The following is a 20,139-nucleotide window of genomic DNA, read 5'->3' on the forward strand; positions in this document are numbered from 1 at the left end:
GGCGTGGCCAAAGACTTCAGCAGCTGATCTCATTCAACCCATCAACTCCAATCTGCTCAACTGTCTACAATCAACTCATCCCAGCACAGTTTATCTACCCCGGTCTTCCAGCCACTCATCGCCCGCCCGCCCGTCCGCCCCAGTATTCTCTCACCATCTTCCTACTAGAAAGTATTGCTTTAATAAACTATTTAAACTTACTCTGTTTCCAGAGTCTAGTGCAACTCAAGATAAGCCACCTGCAGGGAAAGGCACTGCGCCCGTAGACGCAGGAGAATGTGAAAGTAAACATGTTCCATGTTTTTGTCATCTCTAAGACACTTCAAGGTCAGAGTCTGAGCATTGAACTCTTCTGTTGTCAGACCAGCCGAACACATTCCTTCACACTTCTCTCTGAAACAATGGCAGGATGTGTCGCCTGAAATAAGTGCAGTGGCCACATGACTTCTTGCTGCTCAGTGTCTAACACAAGCTCACATAGTCCCTATATCCCTTCCAGGCACGCTTCTTCATTAGAGAAAGTGTTTTTATATTTATTATATGATATGGCAGGTTTCTGAGCACATTCTAAGATGAATGGGTTTTACAGCTGGACAGGACCGTCCAATCTAAACATTGTATAATTTAAACCCGGGGTCTTTTTCAGGTTAAAGATGCAAAAGGTAACAAACGTACTGAAGTGTCCCAACCAGCTCCTTTAACAGTTCTACTTCTGTATATTAGCCCTATTACGTAATACACAATCAGGCATCATATATTTCAACATCAGAGCATTATCTAAAATATATGTGTAAGTGTAAACACTCATGCTATTAAAAGAAAATCCACTTTAGAAAGTGGAGAAATAAAGACTTTATTTGCGTCATTAATCATCAAATATATATATATATATATATATATATATATATATATATATAAAGATAAAGTGTCCTTTAAGGATATAAGCATTATTTATTGGCCCATTTTCCAGCGCCATCGTGCCACAATGTGCATCTGAACAGACGCACTGCTGACAAAGCACCGCGCATAAACGTACCTTTTTATAGTGCATACGATACGAAGCAAACCGACTGCCTGCTGACACCTCCACCAGCAGAGCATCATGTCCTTGTTTTAGGAACCACAGCTTAGAGGAAGTACACACATTTCCCCAGTACCTCGTTCTACTTTCACCAGTACACCTGGCGCTGCTCATACAGGTTTATATACTTTAGAGGGTCTCTGAGTTCAATGGAAAATTAATTCTTCAGTTATTGTTCATTTATATACCTGGAGATACATCTTTGCACGCTCAGCTGCCATGCATCGATTAAAAGACCTACATATATTAAATATTTCAGAATATTAAGGACTACTGTTAATTAACTGCATCGCGTGTTTATGTCCTACTTTTTAGTATTTTGTACTGAAAATACAACTGGAGGAAAATAACTTAAAGTATAAAACTAATTAAATGTTAAATATATTATTAAATGTTTAACATTTGCTGGAATTTTATTTCACTTCACCTTTTAAATTTACAACATTAATTATTTTTATTCTATTTTAAATGATTTATTTAGTTGTAAACAAACAGACCCAGTTACCTGCTGAACTACTTATACTAACTGTATCACTGTTTGCTGTTATATGTTTTTATTGTGGTAATTAAAACGTGTGTGTGTGATGCAGGGCAGCAGCAGCAGGTACTTTCACTTCTGGAACAGTTTGAGGTTTCTGCTCTATCTTAGTTTCCTCCGTGTGAGTGAAAACCACATTAAAACACAAAGTGTGTTGCAGAAGTGTTTCTTCAATTTCCACAGATGTTTCTTTTAACTTCAAGGTGGGATTCAAGTCCTTGTTCATTTAATATTAAACGAGCAGATCTGAGTGAAACTGTTAAACGACAGGAACCTTCCTTCATCGTGTTGTTGTGTTGTTGCTGCTTCAAATAAGCTTTTCACTCTCAATTCACTTTTATCTTTTAATGACGATCAACACAGAAACACAAAAGTCCAGCATTTAACAACATTATAGGTTTAAATGATATTATATATATTATATTGTTAAAGGATCCCGACATGTTTCTATAACGTGCAGCTTTTAGCTTCCGCCTGTTGTTCATCCTGACCGTCTCATGACCACAGTTTTATACTTTTATACTTGTATATTCAAAGAGCCAGATATTTTCTCACACACTTGTATTTGTGTGGTGCTAAATGTTCCACCAGAATACCATGTTTGCAAAGACATGAGTGTAACAAGCTTTTATATCACAGTTTACAGAAACCTGCAGTGCATGAAGTTAAACTAAGAGTTTCATTACATTTTGCAGGAGTTTTCTGGGAGTTCTTTCATATTTGCAGTGTTTCAAGTCGTTCAATTACTTTGTTTTGGCCATTTCTTTGTGTAGTTAACTTCGTAAAGCACAAAACATTTTGGGCCATAAAAGTAAAAGAATGATTAGGAACGACTAAGATATAAATATACAGTAGACTGTAATCTTGGAATACCTTTGAATAAGTAAATCTTATACAAAAACACCCACACAATCTGTATCTGTGTCCCCTGGGGGCTACCAGTTCCCACAGTAAGAAACTTGCTTTTTCCGTTTTAAAACCACAGAACAAAGCACCAGCTGTAGAGATTCATGCTGCGCCTCCTCCAGCGGATCTATACGTGGTGTAGTCGGGTTTCGTATCCGGAGAGCGACGTCAGAATCACATGAGATTTACTAAAACAACGAGGATTTGTGCAGCCGTGACCCTAACGTCAGAAGACGTTATCAGGATGAAGATGGGAAAATACAGGAATTACTAAGTGTTAAACACAGCAGGGGACAGGAGGTGGACTGCTCAATCATTAACATTACACCCCCCCCCTCCCTCCATTAAAAGGTAATTACAAATAAAATTTAAAATAAGTGATAAAGGCTGTACATTATAAATACAAATGTAAAAATACAAACCGTTATAAATAATTACAAAAGTTGGAATCCCCCGGCCATCACTGGGGGACAAAAGAGTTCTTGAGCCTGTCTGTGGAGCGGGACAGGGACAGCAGTCTGTGGAGCGGGACAGGGACAGCAGTCTGTGGAGCGGGACAGGGACAGCAGTCTGCCGCTGAACACGTTCCTCTGCCGGGTGAATGACCTGTGCAGAGGGTGGGGGGCGTTGTCCAGGATGGATGACAGCTTATCAAGGGTCCTTCTCTCTGCTACTGTCACCAGGGAGTCCAGCTCTGTGTGTCCACTACAGAGCCAGCCCTCCTCGACAGTCTGTCCAGCCGCCCTCTGTCCCTCTTCTGGCTGCTTCCTCCCCAACACACCACAGCATAGAAGAGAGCGCTGGCCCCCACAGACTGGTAGAACGTAAACAGTAGTTTTTTGCAGATTTTGAAGGACCCCAGGCTTCTCAGGAAGTACAGACGACTCTGCCCTTTCTTATGAAGAGTGTCCATGTTTGCCGTCCAGCTGCAGGCCCAGATATTTGTAGGACCTGACCACCTCCACGTCGAAGGACAGTCTTCAGACGATTGATTAGCACGTCTGGTACCAACTCTGAATCGGTACGTTCCTTTGATCTCTGCATATATATGTCGGGGCAGAGACAACACATGGCACCCTTACAATCTGTATGTGTGTGTGTTTGTATGTATAAACTCAACTCCTTCTTGCAAGAATATAGATTAAACCCTTTTATTTGATTTGGATCCTGACTTCGTGGCGTTATGAGGAATATCTTTCCAATGTTAGCTATGAGAAGCTAAATGTCTTTAAGTTGCAACATGTAAGTTCTCAGAGACCATTGTGTTTAAAATCAGAGCAACAGACTCTCAAGGGATGAATATTTGATATTGTTATTTATTCTGTCCTGATGTTTATTTGCACCTTTTCTGTTTATTTCTATGATCTGTTTACGTTTCTGGCTTTGAGTTGTTTAGTTTTTACACTTTATTGATTCATTAATAACCGGCCAACTACTAAACTAAAAACATTAAATGGAAACAGATACAAAACCTAATATTTTGTCTTGTCTGGCATGCTATGAAACATCAGAGTTTAAAAAAGAAAAAACAAAATAAATCATAAAAAAAGGGAACATACAAACGGGAAATGACTAAATCTTTATTGGTTTATATTTTCTTACTTTGTACTGAAACTGCTGCACAACAAATAAAGTTTTATTTCATCGTCATTCTCTGGGTGCAGTGATTCTCCTCAAAATGTTTCATAGAAATAAAGAAACTCTCATAAGTGAGTCTGTACTTCTTAAAGCTACGCATGTGTTTAAGTAAACAATTCCAACTTGTTCGACCCCCGCGGCCCTCAGCGTCGTCTGCTGCATCCTGTTACAACTGTGCAGTGCGTGTGTGTGTGTGTGTGTGTGTGTGTGTGTGTACGAGTTCCACCGGAATGTAAATTTTCCCCTCGTAAATACTTTACCAAAGAGACTCATGAATACAAACAGCTCTGTGCACAGACCTGTGCATTGCTGAAGGCAGAGGAACTCCAGATGGACAGTTTCCATCTTCAGACTATGTTCGATATATATGTATATATATATATGTATATATTTATATATATATGTGTATAGTAATATATAATATATATATATTAATATATATATATATATCTGTCATATATCTCTCTTTTATACTCTCTATCTGTTATATCTGTTATATACATATTATAATGTATATATGTAAGCTCTCTCTCTCTGTCGATATGTATCTCTCTCTATCTGTCTCGCTGTCTCTCGTCTATATCCTGTACGATCTCTCTCTCTCTCTCTCTCTCTCTCTCTTCTAATATCTCTCTCTCCTGTCTATATCTATCTGTCTCTCTCTCTCTCTCTCTTCTCTCTCTCTGTCTTCTCTCCTCTCCTATCCTCTCTCTCTCTCTCTCTCTGTCTCTCCCTCTCTCTCTCTCTCTCTCTCTCTCTCTCTCTCTCTCTCTCTCTCTCTCTTGACTCTCTCTTGTCTCTCTCTCTCTTGACTCTCTCTTGTCTCTCTATCTCTCTCCCTCTCTCTCTCTCTCTCTCTCTCTCTCTCTCTCTCCTCCCTCTCTCTATCTCTCTCTCTCTATCTCTCTATCATCTATCTCTCTCTCTCTCTCTATCTCTCTCTGTCTCTCTCTCTCTCTCTCTCTCTCTCTCTATCTTTCTCTCTCTCTCTCTCCCTCTCTCTCTCCTCTCTCTCTCTCTCTCTCTCTCTCCCTGTCTCTCCCTCTTCTCTCTCTCTCTCTCTCTCTCTCTCTCTGTCTCTCTCTCTCCCTCTCTCTCTCTCTCTGTCTCTCTCTCTGTCTCTCTGTGTCTCTCTCTCTCTCTCTCTCTCTCTCTCTCTCTCTCTCTCTATCTGTGTGTCTCTCTATGTGTATATATATGTGTATATATAATTGTACTGTGAAATTAAAAAAAACCATTTTTGTGTAAATGAAATTTTGTGTTAAACGGTTTCTGACCACATTTACAAAACAGGAACTTTAGTGAAACTTTAAAGAATATGTTGGGTCTGGACTTTCCACCGTATTACTGAACACAATGTTCTACAATGTAAATGTAAACATCACTGAACAATTCGTAAACAAAGCATCCAACCAGTTGCGGTATGATTTCTGGAAATGATAGAGAGACAAACACTTGTTTAGTTTTGGCCGTTTCATGGAATTTGTTGAATAATAAAATAAAATATCAGCAGCATCTGTAAACTTCCTGTCAACATCTTTCATACGAGATCATCGGCACAGATGATCTCAGCTCGAATCTAATCTAAGACATGCAACAAATAATAAATAAATAAGCTATCTATATAATAATTCTATCTTATTGTGATACATGTTGTAAATTCATTTTCTGTGTTATTATTAAATACTCTCTCTTTTCTAGATATTCCTAGTTCAATAAAGTTTTAATAAGAAAAAACAAACAAACATAAATGATGTTATAAAATTAGAAAAAACACATCTTTAAGTACTTTTTTTTTTACTTATAAAATCAAGTGATGGAAATAAAATCCATTTATTTCTTTAAATATTTGTTTTATAACAAACAAAAAAGAACTTGATTGTGTGGAACTCGTGTGGAGGTGATCTGTTTTCCATTGTGGCTGCAGATCTGCTCTGTGTGTCGTAACTCTGTAGGCGGTTTATCACAGCACACACAGCTGCACAGCATCACACACACACACGCACAGCGTCTCTCAGTGCGCAGCTTCACCTTCATCTCACACACAGTCAAAACTGAAGATGGGAAAAATTAATGGATGCCTGAGATGTCTCTTTATCTTCTTCAATGTGGTGTTTGCAGTAAGTACAAACTTTCTTCTGATCGTTTTCTCACTTTTAGTTTAAAGTATTTCAATAATTAGCGTTTGGACCAAAAGACTGGAAGGATAAACCCTCGAGAAATAAGTTCTATAATTAATTAAACCATTTTTCTTTATGTAAGAGTTAATTGCATATGTTGAAAAAAGAAGAAGGGTGTTATGTAATTGGAGAGAAAAGGGTCACATTTCAATTTTTACTAAACACAACTAAACAAAGAAGGACGGGAAACAGTTGAAGCTAAAGAAAAACACATCAGATTTACTTGAGAAAAACAGAAATATTCATACTTTAACTCCTAGAATATGTATATATTTAACAAAAGCAGGTTCGGGTTCATTTTTTTCATGTTCAGTTAACAGTCACTTCCAGTAACTGGGAGACAGAAAAAAAAAAAGGGAGGGCAGAGACGAATGTGCAGCAGAGACGGAGTCTAGTTTCATTCCTCGCTGCTGCAAATGTTTTCAGCTCCGAGCGCTGGCAGAAACATTTAAAGAGGGTGGGGTTTGAAGAGGCTCTTTTCAGTTTGAGAGGCTTTTAACCTCTTTTTCTTTTGGCAGGAAAACTATAAAACATACAAATCGTAACATTTTGACAAAAAAAACTTTTAAATGATTAATTTGTGCAAGAGAATAAAAATAAATTTGGTTTAACAATTAAAAAAAGCAGAATAACTGAATTGTTTTTCCTTTTTATGCCCATCATGAAAACGTTTCTTCCTTGTCAAACCCACACAAGGTCCAGTTTCCTGCCTCCAGTTAAAGTCTTATCTTTATTATTTATATCATATTTGCAGATTGATTGGATTGGAATAGTGTTTTTGTTTTTGATTAAATACTTTGCATAGAATATAATAAAGCACGTGACAACAATGCATGCTTACACTTAGTGTCTCTGAGGTTAGATGTTTCCAGGTTGGCGAGTGTTGGTCTCATCAGGACGACGGAGAAAGTGTGTTTAGTTTGTAGTGCTCCGTCTCCCTCTAGTGTCTCAGAGCAGGAACCACAGACACTCGACCAGGAAATATAATCCCCAGCATGCACTGGTACGACTGTCATGTCTGCGTATTTATAAATGATGGAGAGATGTTCATGGTTTCACTGGTTTATATGTCCTAAACTTCTTTCCATGAAAAGTTCATTTATGTTTTGTTTAATGTGTGACCAAGAATTATAAATCATATCATCTGTTTTCTCTTTCTGTGAAATGTTTAAATACTTTTCATCTTGAACAGGGTTATTTACCTTATTTTCATTTGAATTATTTATTTGAGTGCTTTTTGTTTTTATTGCTTTTTAAAAATGCAATTTATTTCTAATTTGAACTGATTATTTGCTTGTTTTTAATGTTTTTTAAGTGTGATTTTAATGCTTTCTTAGCGTCTTAATTCTAGGCCCCTGTAAATCACTTTGCATCGCCTTTTGTCTGAAAGGTGCTTTATAAATAAAATTGCATTTTCTCTCAAGAAAGTGATTTCGCAGTGATTCCAAAAATGTTTCTGCCTTTGGAATTAAAGGTGTCTCATCAAATGGAAAAATCATAAAAGTCTTGATACAAATTTTCCACAATTGAAATGTGATTTATGTGGAATAAACTTTGTGATGCTCACTAGTTCTGAGAGTTGTGTGGGCCAAACAACCCGAGTGGATACAGATGGAGACACTGGAGGCTCTGGCAGGGTTTACAAATGATGACTTCATTTATTTATTATATTTTAGGTTTTGTTTTCCATGAAGTAATATATATTCATTTTACATTTTCTCTTTTATCCACAATTTTACTTTTTTATTTTTCTAAGAAACTTTATCTTTAAAGCAGGGGTGTCAAACATGTGGCCTAGGGGCCAAAACCGGCCCGCGGGATGACTTTGCAAAGTGTAAAAATGAGTTGTTTTGATCATAAAGTAAAATACTGTTCCAGATACCTGTGACGAAATGTTGTGTGCCTTTGTAGACACACTGATCTGTAAGTTATAACACACATGTGTAAATTATAAACTAATACTATTGTTGAAATTGCACCTTCTTATCTTAAGAAATTTGACGTTGTTCATAATGTTTTGTAAAAAGCTAAAACTTTAACATTTTCAGAATGTACTTGCACAAAAACGAAGGAAACATTTTGGAGTTGTCGTTATTTACAGGTTATTATGCTGTGATGTTACTGGTCCGACCCACTTGAGATCAAATTGTTCTGCATGTAGCCCCTGAACTAAAATGAGTTTGACACCCCTGCTTTAAAGGCTCAAACTAAATTATGAGATTTGTCCTCAGATCATAGGAGGTTTGCTGATCTTCGGGGCGGTGAAGTCCACTGCCTACAGCAGCCAGGTAAACAACAACAACACCACCAGATTGTGAACTATTAGGATGTTATTCAGGTCCAATGCATTTAACCGAGATCACAAAGTTGAAAGTTGAACTATTCCTTAAACACGAAGCAAAACAACAACAAGACTTTACTTAGATCCCGTCTCCCACCTGTAGTTACAACATTTACACAATTTGGATCTAAATTTAATCTATTTCAAGATTTGCACTCAAACCAAAGACGGCAGTCAGGCGATCAGATCAGCCAAACGTGTAAATGAAGGAGAACATTAAATCAAACTGTCCATTATTATTATATATAATTATCAATGACAGTTTACAGACTGACAAGAATATTACCAACATTTCTTTCCTAGTTTTACGTCCAACAACGTAGTTTACATAATCTGAAGTTAGTGCCGACCTCCACCAAGGCCAATGGTCAGGAAGTCGTTTCTTTCCACTTCAGCGTGTTCATGAGCTTTAAGTCGTAATGTAGAAACAACATGGCCGCTACAAAGAAGACATGTTGTATTTTATTGCTCAGAGCGTTTAAATATTTTTCTGATTATTCCGATGAAAGCAACACAAATTCCCATCTCGCAATGTTAACGACAACGTAGCATAATGCGCATTTCGCCCCGTGACTCAGGGTTTTTCTTTGGCCCGTGCTACATCGTGTAACCAAGTTTCATGAAGATCGGGTAGTTTTTCCATAATCCCGCTGACAAACCGAGCCCAAAACGTAACCTCCTAATAAATCTGAATTATCCTGTAAATATTGGAAGGCGACGGATTGAACGTCTAGAAGTTTGATGCCACGCCCACGTCTGTATGGTGAACATGCAGCTGCAGCTCACTCATCAAAATGTTATCTGATCTGATCTTGTTTGTTTCTTTTGTTCGAAAAATAAAGTGTAAAATGGTCAATTTGCACTTTTACATAGGATTAATGTGGTCCCACCTTTTTCTTTATAGAACAATGTATAACAACAGCACACTGTCAGGAAAACATAAACACAAGTCAGACAACAAACGCTGCCAAAAGAATCTAAACCGGAAATGTGGTCGTATATCTGCCAGAGTATGAAATCAGGAATGCTGTGAATGAATCCCCTCATTCATTATCTGCATTGGATTAATCGACGCTGGTCGCTGCCAAACATCATTTACAACTTCCCATTACGGGATGTCTCTTGGCAGAATGAAGAAGAGATTTATTGTAACGTGACTCACATAGTAAAACAACTAAATCAGAGTCAGATGTGAACTACAATTAAAACAATTAAGTTTAAGTTTGGCTTTCGGGGAAAACACAGTTTACAGGGTTTGTTTGTGTTGATTACTATAAAAACGAAGAGAACAGGGGATTTCGATTTTACGACAACGTTTAAACAACCTTGTATAACCTCTTACAGTACGCAGTGTAAATATCTCAGGCTCAGACTTGCTCGTGGGCAAAACGTTTATTTCGGTGAGGCTTTGAATTAAAACAAAAGCAGCTGGTTTGTGAAAATCAAAGACGATTTTGTTCCTCACGACATGTGTCTATAATCCTGCACACATCTGAAAATACACAGTACCTGTTTAGAAAAGCTGAAAACAAGTCAAGGTGAAGGATTGTGAGTGTTTATCAGGATGCCTGGCAGCTGCCAAGACGTACTGGAGGCTTTGATTTCTTTCCTTAATGCGAAGCAGATGCAACCTGTAGGAAGTTTTCCATTCGTCGACTGCAACAGAAAAATAGGCTCTGACAATCTTATCAGATCAGAAGAAATGAAGCCTATCAGCTCTTTGTTTTTAACTTATCAAGTTACTCTCCATCTGTGTCGTGCATCTTCCAAAACAGCATCATCATGTTTGAGACGGATTTCCTGCATCGTAACGTTCATTTTCTAGGATGCAGGGTTTTAAACTTGCCATTGGACTGACACTCGATACTCACAAGGTCCTTTATACAGTATTGGCCAATTTAAAATACACATTTGATTATGTTTGGTGAACACATCATATGGTTGGTAGTGGAAGCTCCTTTGTGAAAACTATTCAGTCTAAAAACACTAACGTGTTCTGTCCGGCCTCCACAGTCTGGATGTGAAACTGCATTATCTGCTAGTTTAAGATAAGAATCAAAATGTTGAGGTCTTTACTTCAGTGAGGCTCATTGAGCTGCCTAAAGGATAAATCAAACGTAATAAATGTCATTTTTAAAAGCTAGAGTTTACCAGAATGATTAGACATTTTTATTTTATTTAAATGTAATCTTTTTATGTAAAGCACTTAGGGATCTTGCTTTAGAAATGAAGATATTTGCTCCAGAACTGCAGCACAGTGATTTGAGATCAAGCTGTTTCTAAGCTGTGTTTTAAGTAATGTAGCTTTCATGGATGTTGAAGACACATACTTGCAGCTGTGATTGCTTCCTTACAAAGTTAAGGAAACTTACCTTCCAGGGAAAATATCAAGCCGTCTATTAAAACTGGAATAAATAGGTAAAAACCTGTTTAGATGACAGGCTTTATTTATGACAATACTTTCAACAGGTTCGATATATTTAATATATATGGACTAACACCTTCCTTTCCAAGGGATTTGTTGACTATAAATCAAATGTAGAATAATAATTAATTATTATTAACTCCACTGTTGGAGATTACAGTATTGCATTAATCCAGTGTTTGTGTTGTGTCCTGCCATGGCTGAGCAGATGTCGATGGTCGGGGGTCCGAGCCTGGGTTGGGGTTGGCTGTTTGCCATCGGCGTCCTTGGCATCTCCTGCCTGGGAATCTATGCAGGATCCTCCGAGAAAGAACTCGCCCTCAAGATAGTACGTACAAGATGACAAACAAAGCAAGAATCCACGGCAATGTTTATTTTTGTTCAGCAATAAAGCCACTCAGCAAAACACGATACAAAATAATATATATCTTCAAATGTTGTTTCATTTACAGTTTGGAGGCTTCATGGTGGTTGGAATGATCATCATGATGATCTTTGGCATCATTACCGTTGTCACAAGAAACAAGGTCATCTATTTATCTACCTATAATTCTTTCTTGATGCAAATGTCCCTATCTTGATCTTGTTATTCTTTCTTTCTCTGCATCTATTAATATACTAACGTTCTCTCCATTTACATTGATGCTAACATTCTCTCTATTATAGACGTTGATGCTAACATTCTATCTATCTACGTTGATGCTAACGTTCACTCTATCTAACTTGATTCTTACGTTCTCTCTATTATAGACGTTGATGCTAACATTCTCTCCATCTACGTTGATGCTAACGTTCACTCTATCTAACTTGATTCTTACGTTCTCTCCATCTGCGTTGATGCTAACGTTCGCTCTATCTAACTTGATGCTAACATTCTCTCCATCTGCGTTGATGCTAACGTTCGCTCTATCTACATTGATACTAACGTTTTCTCTATTATTGACGTTGATGCTAATGTTCTCTCCATCTATGTTCATGCTAACGTTCTTTCTATTATCAAAGTTGATGCTAACATTCTCTCTTCCTAGTTTGTTGTTCTCTATGTAGATATAAATTTCCCTCGGGATGAATAAAGTATCTATCGATCTATAAAGGGCTCATCCTATGCTAACGGAAACACAACAATTCTTACAGTAATGAAAATATAGTTATGAATATTATATTCAATTTCTGCTAATAGATTCTTCAAATTCTCCCTCTCATCTATCTACCATGATGCCAATGTTGTATTCTCTCTGTCTTGATGCTAATGTTGTTTTTCTTTTCTTACAGGTCAAAGATGCGCTTCAAAATTCTGAGATCATAAAGCCCTTCTTGGCAGACGAGCAAATGAGAGCGCTGCTTGATACACTACAGAAAAGTGTAATGTACTATTAAACCCTTATGAGTGTAGTCTAGGTAGGCTAAACACGGCTCTTCTAGGATTAATGTTTTCCAGTGTACGTTGGAAGACAGTGGCTCTCTTAAGGCTACAGATGTTTTTACTTGAGAGTTTTACATTAATTATAATATTACATTCAAATTTAATAGCTGCAATGTTCATAAATAAAACGACAACCACTCTTCTGTCATGCTGCTAGAATCAATATTCCCACACAGAGAATTTTAAGATACATTTAAAATAGTTCTATTGTAGTCATAGACATCCAGCACCAATCGCCAACCTTTTGGGGCAAATAATTACGCTGTCACATAAGTAGAGAAACAGCAAAATGTTAAAAAGCTGTTGTAGTGATACAGGCCTGTAAGTGCCGACTGCTCTTTGGAGTCGAGGATAAAAATAAATAAAAAACATCCCTAATAATATCTATGATTAGAGCAGAGCATAATCAAACCACCACTATGTTAGGATTTTCGATTTGTGATCAATACTGTAATTCTTTCTTGCATTATCCTCAGTTCTTTATTTCACCTATTGATATCCCAATCTACTTTCTGTTCCTGTTGAAGACCATTTCCACCTATTGAAACTCTTTCTCTCATGTGGTTGCAGGTCAAATGCTGTGGTGTAGCGAGTGTCTCGGACTGGGGTGATCAAATCCCGCAGAGCTGTGAGTGCAGCTCTCAAAGTGGAAGTGGAAGTGGATATGGAGGATATGGAGGATTTGGAGAATATGGAGGATTTGGAGGATATGGAGGATATGGAGGATATGGATGTAAACCCAAACCTGCGGTGGGTTTTGTTAAATGGATGATCTGGTTTAGAAATATAGGTTCATAGAGTTCATGTGCAGAAGTAAAAGCCTATTTTCCTCACTAAATGTGCTTTGTAGTCAAGGGTTAATGGTTACAGGTAACAGCGATGGATGTCTATTAAAAGTAGGGTTGCTGGTTCCATCCCCACCTCCTTCTGTCCACATGTTAAGTGTCCTTGATCAAGATACTGAATCCTAAATTCCGTAAAAACCCTGTAACACCAAAACAAACAAAACACTAGAAGGTTGGGAGTTCAATACCAGGCTGCCATCACTGTACCCCTGAGCAAGGTACTTAACTCTGAGTTGCTCCAGGGAGACTGTCCCTGTAGTTAGTTCAATGTAAGTCGCTCTGGATAAGAGCATCTGCTAAATGACCTGTAATGTAATGTAATGTAATGCAACACTATTGTTGTTTCTGCTTCTATTTGGGTGTCTGTAAAGCTCTAAACTGCTAAAAAGGGCAAAGCCTGAATACGAACTACAATTCACATTACTGCATTGAAAATCATCACCTGAGCTAATGAAAGTAAAGCTTGTCCTGTTGATGCCAGAGGATTTAGCAAGTGGTGACCACAATTAGTATCTAAAAGATGCATTGTTGCAAACAATGTACTTTTAAATGTTTAGTTTATGTGGTTGATCAGTGTTTGCATACATTAAGGTTCAGTGTGCTTGAAATGAACATAGTCCATACGATGAGTTGTCCACTCAAGTCTAAATGCATTCATACCTGTTTGAACATATAAACCATATCTTGCTTCTGTTTTCTTGCAGATGTCAGCGGGCCCAGACCAAATCTATGAAAAGGTATTCAATAGATTAACCAACCAATCAAGACAGCATCCAATTCATCATTCAGTGCCGTTTCCAGAGAATGACCCTTTGTCCAATTTATATTTCTGCAGAGCTGTGGTGAATTCATCTTTATGTCAGTCAACTTCATGTTGAAGATACTCATGGGCTTCTTCTTTGGATTTGCTGTCACCGCAGTAAGCTCCACATCCATTCTCCTTTGTGTTTATTCATGTTCTGTGACTGCATCAGGTGGTGCCGTGTTTTGTCCCCAACTGTACAACAATTGCCTGTTCTTGATTTGCTTACTTTTCTACACCTCAGGTGACTGGTGACATAAAGTTATTGCTTTGCAAGTGTCAAGTCAGTTCTAACTTTGCATTTTGACGTCTAAAGAAGTCATTGTGTAGTTAGGAACAGCAGAAACGTTGGGGCTACTTTATTGGTGACTTCCCATCAATGGCAGAGAAGCTAATACGTAGAACTGGGGAAAATAGGAACAAACTAAACATCTTCAAACCAGCTGTTGGCCTCCTGTCAAAACGTAATTCTTAACAGCAGTTGTATGCAGTGTGGATCACGAAGATGGTTGCTTACCTATTATCTTTCACTTCTGAAGTGAATTGAGGTGTCTGACAGCTTGTCTACTGTTCCTGCAAGGGTCACCTGTCTGTCTTTCTAACTGACTACCTGTCTTTACAGCTGATGGGCCTGCTGGTCACCATCCTGATGTACCATCAGGTCAAACGTCACGACAGCGCCGGAGGAGCGTCGATGGCCATGAAGAGCTATTAAAGAAACCTCCACCCCTGACCACTCACCTTTAACCTCAGCACTGTAACACGAGGACTCTGTGGTCAATACTCAACCTTTTCATCTTTACTTTTTACATATCTTCTGGCTTTGAAGACAGCGGTCATGCAGGAAGTGCTGCCTCGCAGGAGTTTTTTTACTTCCAGCTTTTTATTGTAGAGAATATTGCTTGATTAGCAAACATTATTTTTTTCTGAATCATTATATGTCTTTTGTGTATATTGATGTTATGCAGTATTATCTTATCTAACAGAGGAATATTGTAGAAAAAGAAGGCTTCATCTATGCTCTGCGTTCACAACATCTGATTACAGCTTTAAGAACACGAGGAGGTTATAACATCCATTGATTTTAAAAAGCAACAGTATAATAGTTTCCCATGTTAAGCACTGGTAAAACCAGAATATAGCTCAGTGAAGTTAATTTATGCATCTTTGCATAACTAGTGGTGCTAGAAGCTTGGTGCATTGACAACTTGTACAGTTAGTTGGTAAACTGTTTAGCCTAGCTTAGCACAAAAACAGCCTAGCTTTAAAACTCTTGTTGCACAAATTGCTAGTGTAAAACTATCCCGTTAATCCAATCAGAATCTGCACTGACAATAACTTTCTGAATTATATCTGAAGGAATTACCAAAAAAAAGTCACCAACAAAATGTTTTAAATCTCCTCGGGTTAAAATGAGCAGGTCACAAGAACTGTCTCCTGTCTGTGTGTTTGTGGAAAAACTTGCATATTTTCCATGGATACATGTATGTCTATTACATTACAGGTTCATTTAGCTGACGCTTTTCCACAGTCAGCTAACAATCATGGGGATACAACTCCGAACAGCAAGAATCTTGTAAGTACAATAGCTTCTATGTAAGGCGCTTCAACGACGCCAGGAAGTTGAAGACATTTTTCCACATGGCTAAAAGGCAAATCCTAACAATCTCAAAAATCTGTAAAAAAAAAAGGTTTTCTTTCTTTGGAGCAGTTAACGTTTGGAAAATGTAAATCCCAGCAACCCTTGCAGCACTGACAACTAAAATTAGAACATATGCTATGTAGAAAAAGCATCTGTTTCGGTACAATTATTCATGTAGAGGCCAATATAAGATACAACACAACAGAGCTTTATTGAGGATGTGACAAACCAAAACTGCTCAGGGTTTTCAACCATTTATCAAATTGAATTGAAGACATATACTGTGACAGGAACTGTTTTATTGTGAAAACTGCACTCGTATCATTTCAGAATAAACTTTAGAGACTGATTACACCAGTTCTCACTCTTGTGTGTTCTTATTGATCAATATTTCCTCACCTCTGGCCCATTGCATAAAGGGCTGATGGAGGTCAATAGAAAGGTTGAAAGGGAAGATGGGTGTTATAAGGGGCTAACCGAGGGGTATATCGGGATGGTAAATGGGTTTGAGGGTTTGATGGAAGGTTACGAGGTGAGATAGATGGTTTTAAGAAGATGATGGCACAATTTTGCAACCCGGTTTCACTCCAACTCGTCAAAATACCGACGCTCAGTCGGTACCCTTCGGCGTCTGATACGAGGCACCCTTTAGCGTCTGTATGAGACGCATCGGGCTTTCAAGTAACTCCAATGTAAACCCATCCACGTCCTTATTAAACGGTCAACGCAACATATGTTTATAAAGAGCAGGAAAGGGTGGGGGGAAGAAGTGGAGGGATGGATCAGAGGAGACTGCTTTTTGTTCCCAGTGTGAAACCAAAACTCAACGTTGACTTATTTGATCTCACTTTTAGTTTAAAAATAAATGTTTGTTATGTAAATGGCCTGAGTTAAGTACATAACAAGCCTTCTTTTTTAGCCAAAACCACAATCTTTTCCTAAGCCTAACCAAGTAGATTTGTTGTGTACGTAAACCTAATAACAAAGTAAACATATGTTTATTTGTAAAGAGACTGTATGCATGTAACAAGCTAAAAACTCTCTCCTGTGAACACAGTCTTTTTCATCAAGCGTTGGAAATTGACACGCCGTCCCTGACATGGCGTACCATCATAGTTTGAAGCGTAGGGCCACTGGTTGTATTTGATAAGTTGGGAATGAGAAAGTGACATTCTGAGGGGCTTGTAGAGAGGTATTACTGAGGTCTCATCAAGGGATAAAGGTGTAAAGGGGTGTTTGAAGGGCTGATGGAGAATTAGGGGCCTCCAGGAGGATCCACAGAGCTGGTGCAGAAGGCTTACATCGTGATGCTTTCATGGTTTGGGTCTCTGATTTACTATTAAGATGTGAGGACTTGCAGTTGCAGTCATGTGCTTTAACACATGACTCAGAGGCAGGCAGATTACACTAACACAAAGACAGCTCACTGCAGAACAGACGACCTGGCAGGAGGGGAAAGTGGCTGGTCCACATGTTGTGGAGCTGATTAGAGGATTGGGTTCAGGTGTTTCCTTTTAAATCTTTTGACTGTTATTTGTCTTTGTTTTCCATTTGTTCAAATCGTTGTTTTTGTAAACATGCAACTTCCTCTCAGTTCATAATGACTCACTGTAATTTAGAACAACGTCTGGATGTAGTGTTGAAGCATCTCATTATTTACTTTTTACCTTTTTTTGCTGTCTTTCATTCGATGTGCTTTCTTTATTCAGGCGCTCTGCTCTCCTTAACTCTAACAACTTTTTATGGGATCATAGCGAGCCGAGGGAGGAGAGTACTACGCAATTAATGAATTTATTTTGTGAACAATTCCTTTAACTCACTAATTAATCTCATTATTAGGGTTAAGTAGAACCAGGCATCTTAATCCTGGTCCCCTGTCACTGCAGGTTAAACACATGTGTAGTTTATGGTCCCATTCTATTTGGTGTGTCACAGCCATGATAATGAGCATCACACATAATACCAGGGCACAGGCACACCTAAATGGAATAGGGCCATAATTAATGTTCTTAATTACAACCTGCGTTTACCCAGCAATCAATGTCAAAATGGATCCTGTGAAAAGGGGCCTATGGAACCACCGAGAGCTGTGGAGGCCAGCAACCAACAGCACTCCCATTCAGTCAAGTTCATGTAAATTCAAAGAGGAACTGGGAAGCAAGTTATCCGTGTGGGGGTATTTTATTGTTCTTTGTGCAGATCATTGTTGTAAAATGTATGCATGTGTGTGACTCCTCTCCTGATGGTTAGCACATCCCTGCAGCCAGGTTGCAAAACCAGCCGCCATTAGATGGCAGTGCACACTAGAGTAACAGTCTGACTCACATGTGGCTGAGAAACACTTTATCTTTATTATCCAGCACAGACATCATCTCCATCACAGATCATACTGGTGTGAATGACCTGGAGAAGAAGAAGTCAGAAATGATGTGGCATTAAGTCAGAAAAAATCACATAAATTAAGATTGCGTTTGTTGTGATGGAGTCTCTCGATGCAGCGGCACAGACTCCCGTTAGCAGTTAGCATTTATGTCTTTCTTATCTTTCTCAGTCCCACCGCTGCGTCAACATTCAGGGTGAACTGAACGCACCACTGTTCAATCACTGCCTGCTCTTGTTCGTGTAAAATCTGGAGAAAAGCATTGAGGGAAAACACAAGGCTGTGGCAGGTGAGTCTGTGACGGAGATTAATAATTCTTGACAGATGAGTTCATGCTCCACTATTTTCTATCCTCTTTCCAGAGATGACTGTCCATAAAGTACACAGCTGCCAACACTCACAGAGAGAATATTATATAGACTATTGCTGTTTATTGCTTTAGGACTGGACCAATAAAGACCAAGCTGGTGTATCATCCTTCATTTATTAGTGGAAAAAACAAATTACATACAAAATATGACACAGTGTCTTCCCTGATTATTAACAATCAAAAACATGTGCGTGCCAAAAGCTCAGTTTTAGTCTTTATTTCTTTTCCTTTTGCTTCCTTTCAAGCACTTTAGTCCTCATGCAAACACCACGCATAGGAACAAATGTGTTCGCGTGTACGAGTAATTCTAATCCTTTGTTGCATTCACCAATTTTCTCATATGAGCGATCCAAACCGCAAGTCTTGTACAGATAATCTGCCCTATTTACACAATTTGACATAAGACTTTTTAACGCCTTCATCTGACTTAACTTGGAGTAATCTATATAACAAAATAAAGTTAATTACTGAGAGGCTTGACAAGTATTCTTATTGGCATATTTTCAGCACAGCAATTTACAGGCTACAGCTCAGTAGCTTTTTATTTATTAGAAAAATGATATCACTCCAACAGCTGACTCAGTTATAATGGATCTGCTCATGTGAACAGAAACCTGCTTAAAAACAGCGTAACGTCAGTGTAGAATATTGTCTTGTCCTTTGCTATGAGTGTAACAGCCTCTTGACTACCTCCTACCTACAGTAAGTCATAGACCTATGTACTGTTTAGCAACATTTCTTTATATCAACTTCATGTCAAATTGTCCCTGTTTATTTCACTTGTATGAGAAAGAAATATTAAGGCTAAAAATAATAAAAGGTTCTTGCATGAGGCCAATTGTTCACAGTTACAGTACAACATACATGGACTTAATTGTGATAATAAAACCCAATTGTATGTAATTGAAATTAACTGCTTTTTATGACCCGTCTGGGTGTTCTTTATGTCTCATTATTTCCTTGAACTGTAATTAGTACGTTTAAGGTTACTTCATTTGGCACATCATTCCATTCATCTGCTATGTTGAAATCTGCAGCTACAAACCTGGAAATATCATTAAACTCTGACATCTGTTGGACACTTGTACAGATATCCTGGTTTCTTTAAAGAAAAACATTCTAAAAACATCCTGTTTGTACAACTGCAATAAAACTGATTTCTCTATCTGTTACCAACTACAAGGACCTTACACAACATATACTATGTGACAATATGAGGACAGCCAAACAGAGTTAGGGAATGTGTGCTGCAAATTCCTTCATAGCTGTCCTCAATAAGCTTTCTGTTATTACAAGCCAGCAGTGATGAGGCATCGAGAAATGTAGTAGTTCCAGCTTAGAACAAAAGAGTAATCAGTTGATTGATAGCTTAAACCGACTGTCTTATTGCCATGAATATGTATGACAGTTCTGGTAAATGACAGAGAAAAAGTCACCCTGAATAAACTCACAGGCTCCCCGTCCATTACGTTGTGCAACGCATGTTTGCACAAGGAAGGGCAAGTTGAAGTCCCTTTATGCTACCCAAGACAAAAATATTTTTCACTCAGACTATCAGGCCTTCATCA

The 20,139-nt window shown here is 38.3% G+C and overlaps 1 protein-coding gene across 1 annotated transcript; it reads left to right on the forward strand.

The window, feature by feature from the left end:
* Window positions 1-6,126: 6,126 nt before the first annotated feature.
* On the forward strand, window positions 6,127-14,901 carry LOC115005993 (tetraspanin-8-like). The gene is made up of 9 exons (XM_029427998.1): window positions 6,127-6,283; window positions 8,575-8,631; window positions 11,318-11,437; window positions 11,562-11,636; window positions 12,382-12,471; window positions 13,103-13,322; window positions 14,089-14,114; window positions 14,213-14,296; window positions 14,802-14,901. The coding sequence occupies exons 1-9, from the start codon at window positions 6,224-6,226 to the stop codon at window positions 14,892-14,894; spliced, it is 825 nt and encodes a 274-aa protein (XP_029283858.1). The 5' UTR covers window positions 6,127-6,223; the 3' UTR covers window positions 14,895-14,901.
* Window positions 14,902-20,139: the final 5,238 nt, after the last annotated feature.

Source organism: Cottoperca gobio, unplaced genomic scaffold, assembly GCF_900634415.1.
Source record: "Cottoperca gobio unplaced genomic scaffold, fCotGob3.1 fCotGob3_42arrow_ctg1, whole genome shotgun sequence".
NCBI classification, from domain to species: domain Eukaryota; kingdom Metazoa; phylum Chordata; class Actinopteri; order Perciformes; family Bovichtidae; genus Cottoperca; species Cottoperca gobio.

Bases quoted from the DNA above. Each gene is read 5' to 3' on its own strand.
- LOC115005993 (XM_029427998.1), top strand. From the start codon at position 6,224: ATGGGAAAAATTAATGGATGCCTGAGATGTCTCTTTATCTTCTTCAAT. The intron at 11,438-11,561 runs GTACGTACAAGA...TTTCATTTACAG, and splicing joins AAGAACTCGCCCTCAAGATA to TTTGGAGGCTTCATGGTGGT. The intron at 14,115-14,212 runs GTATTCAATAGA...ATATTTCTGCAG, and splicing joins CAGACCAAATCTATGAAAAG to AGCTGTGGTGAATTCATCTT.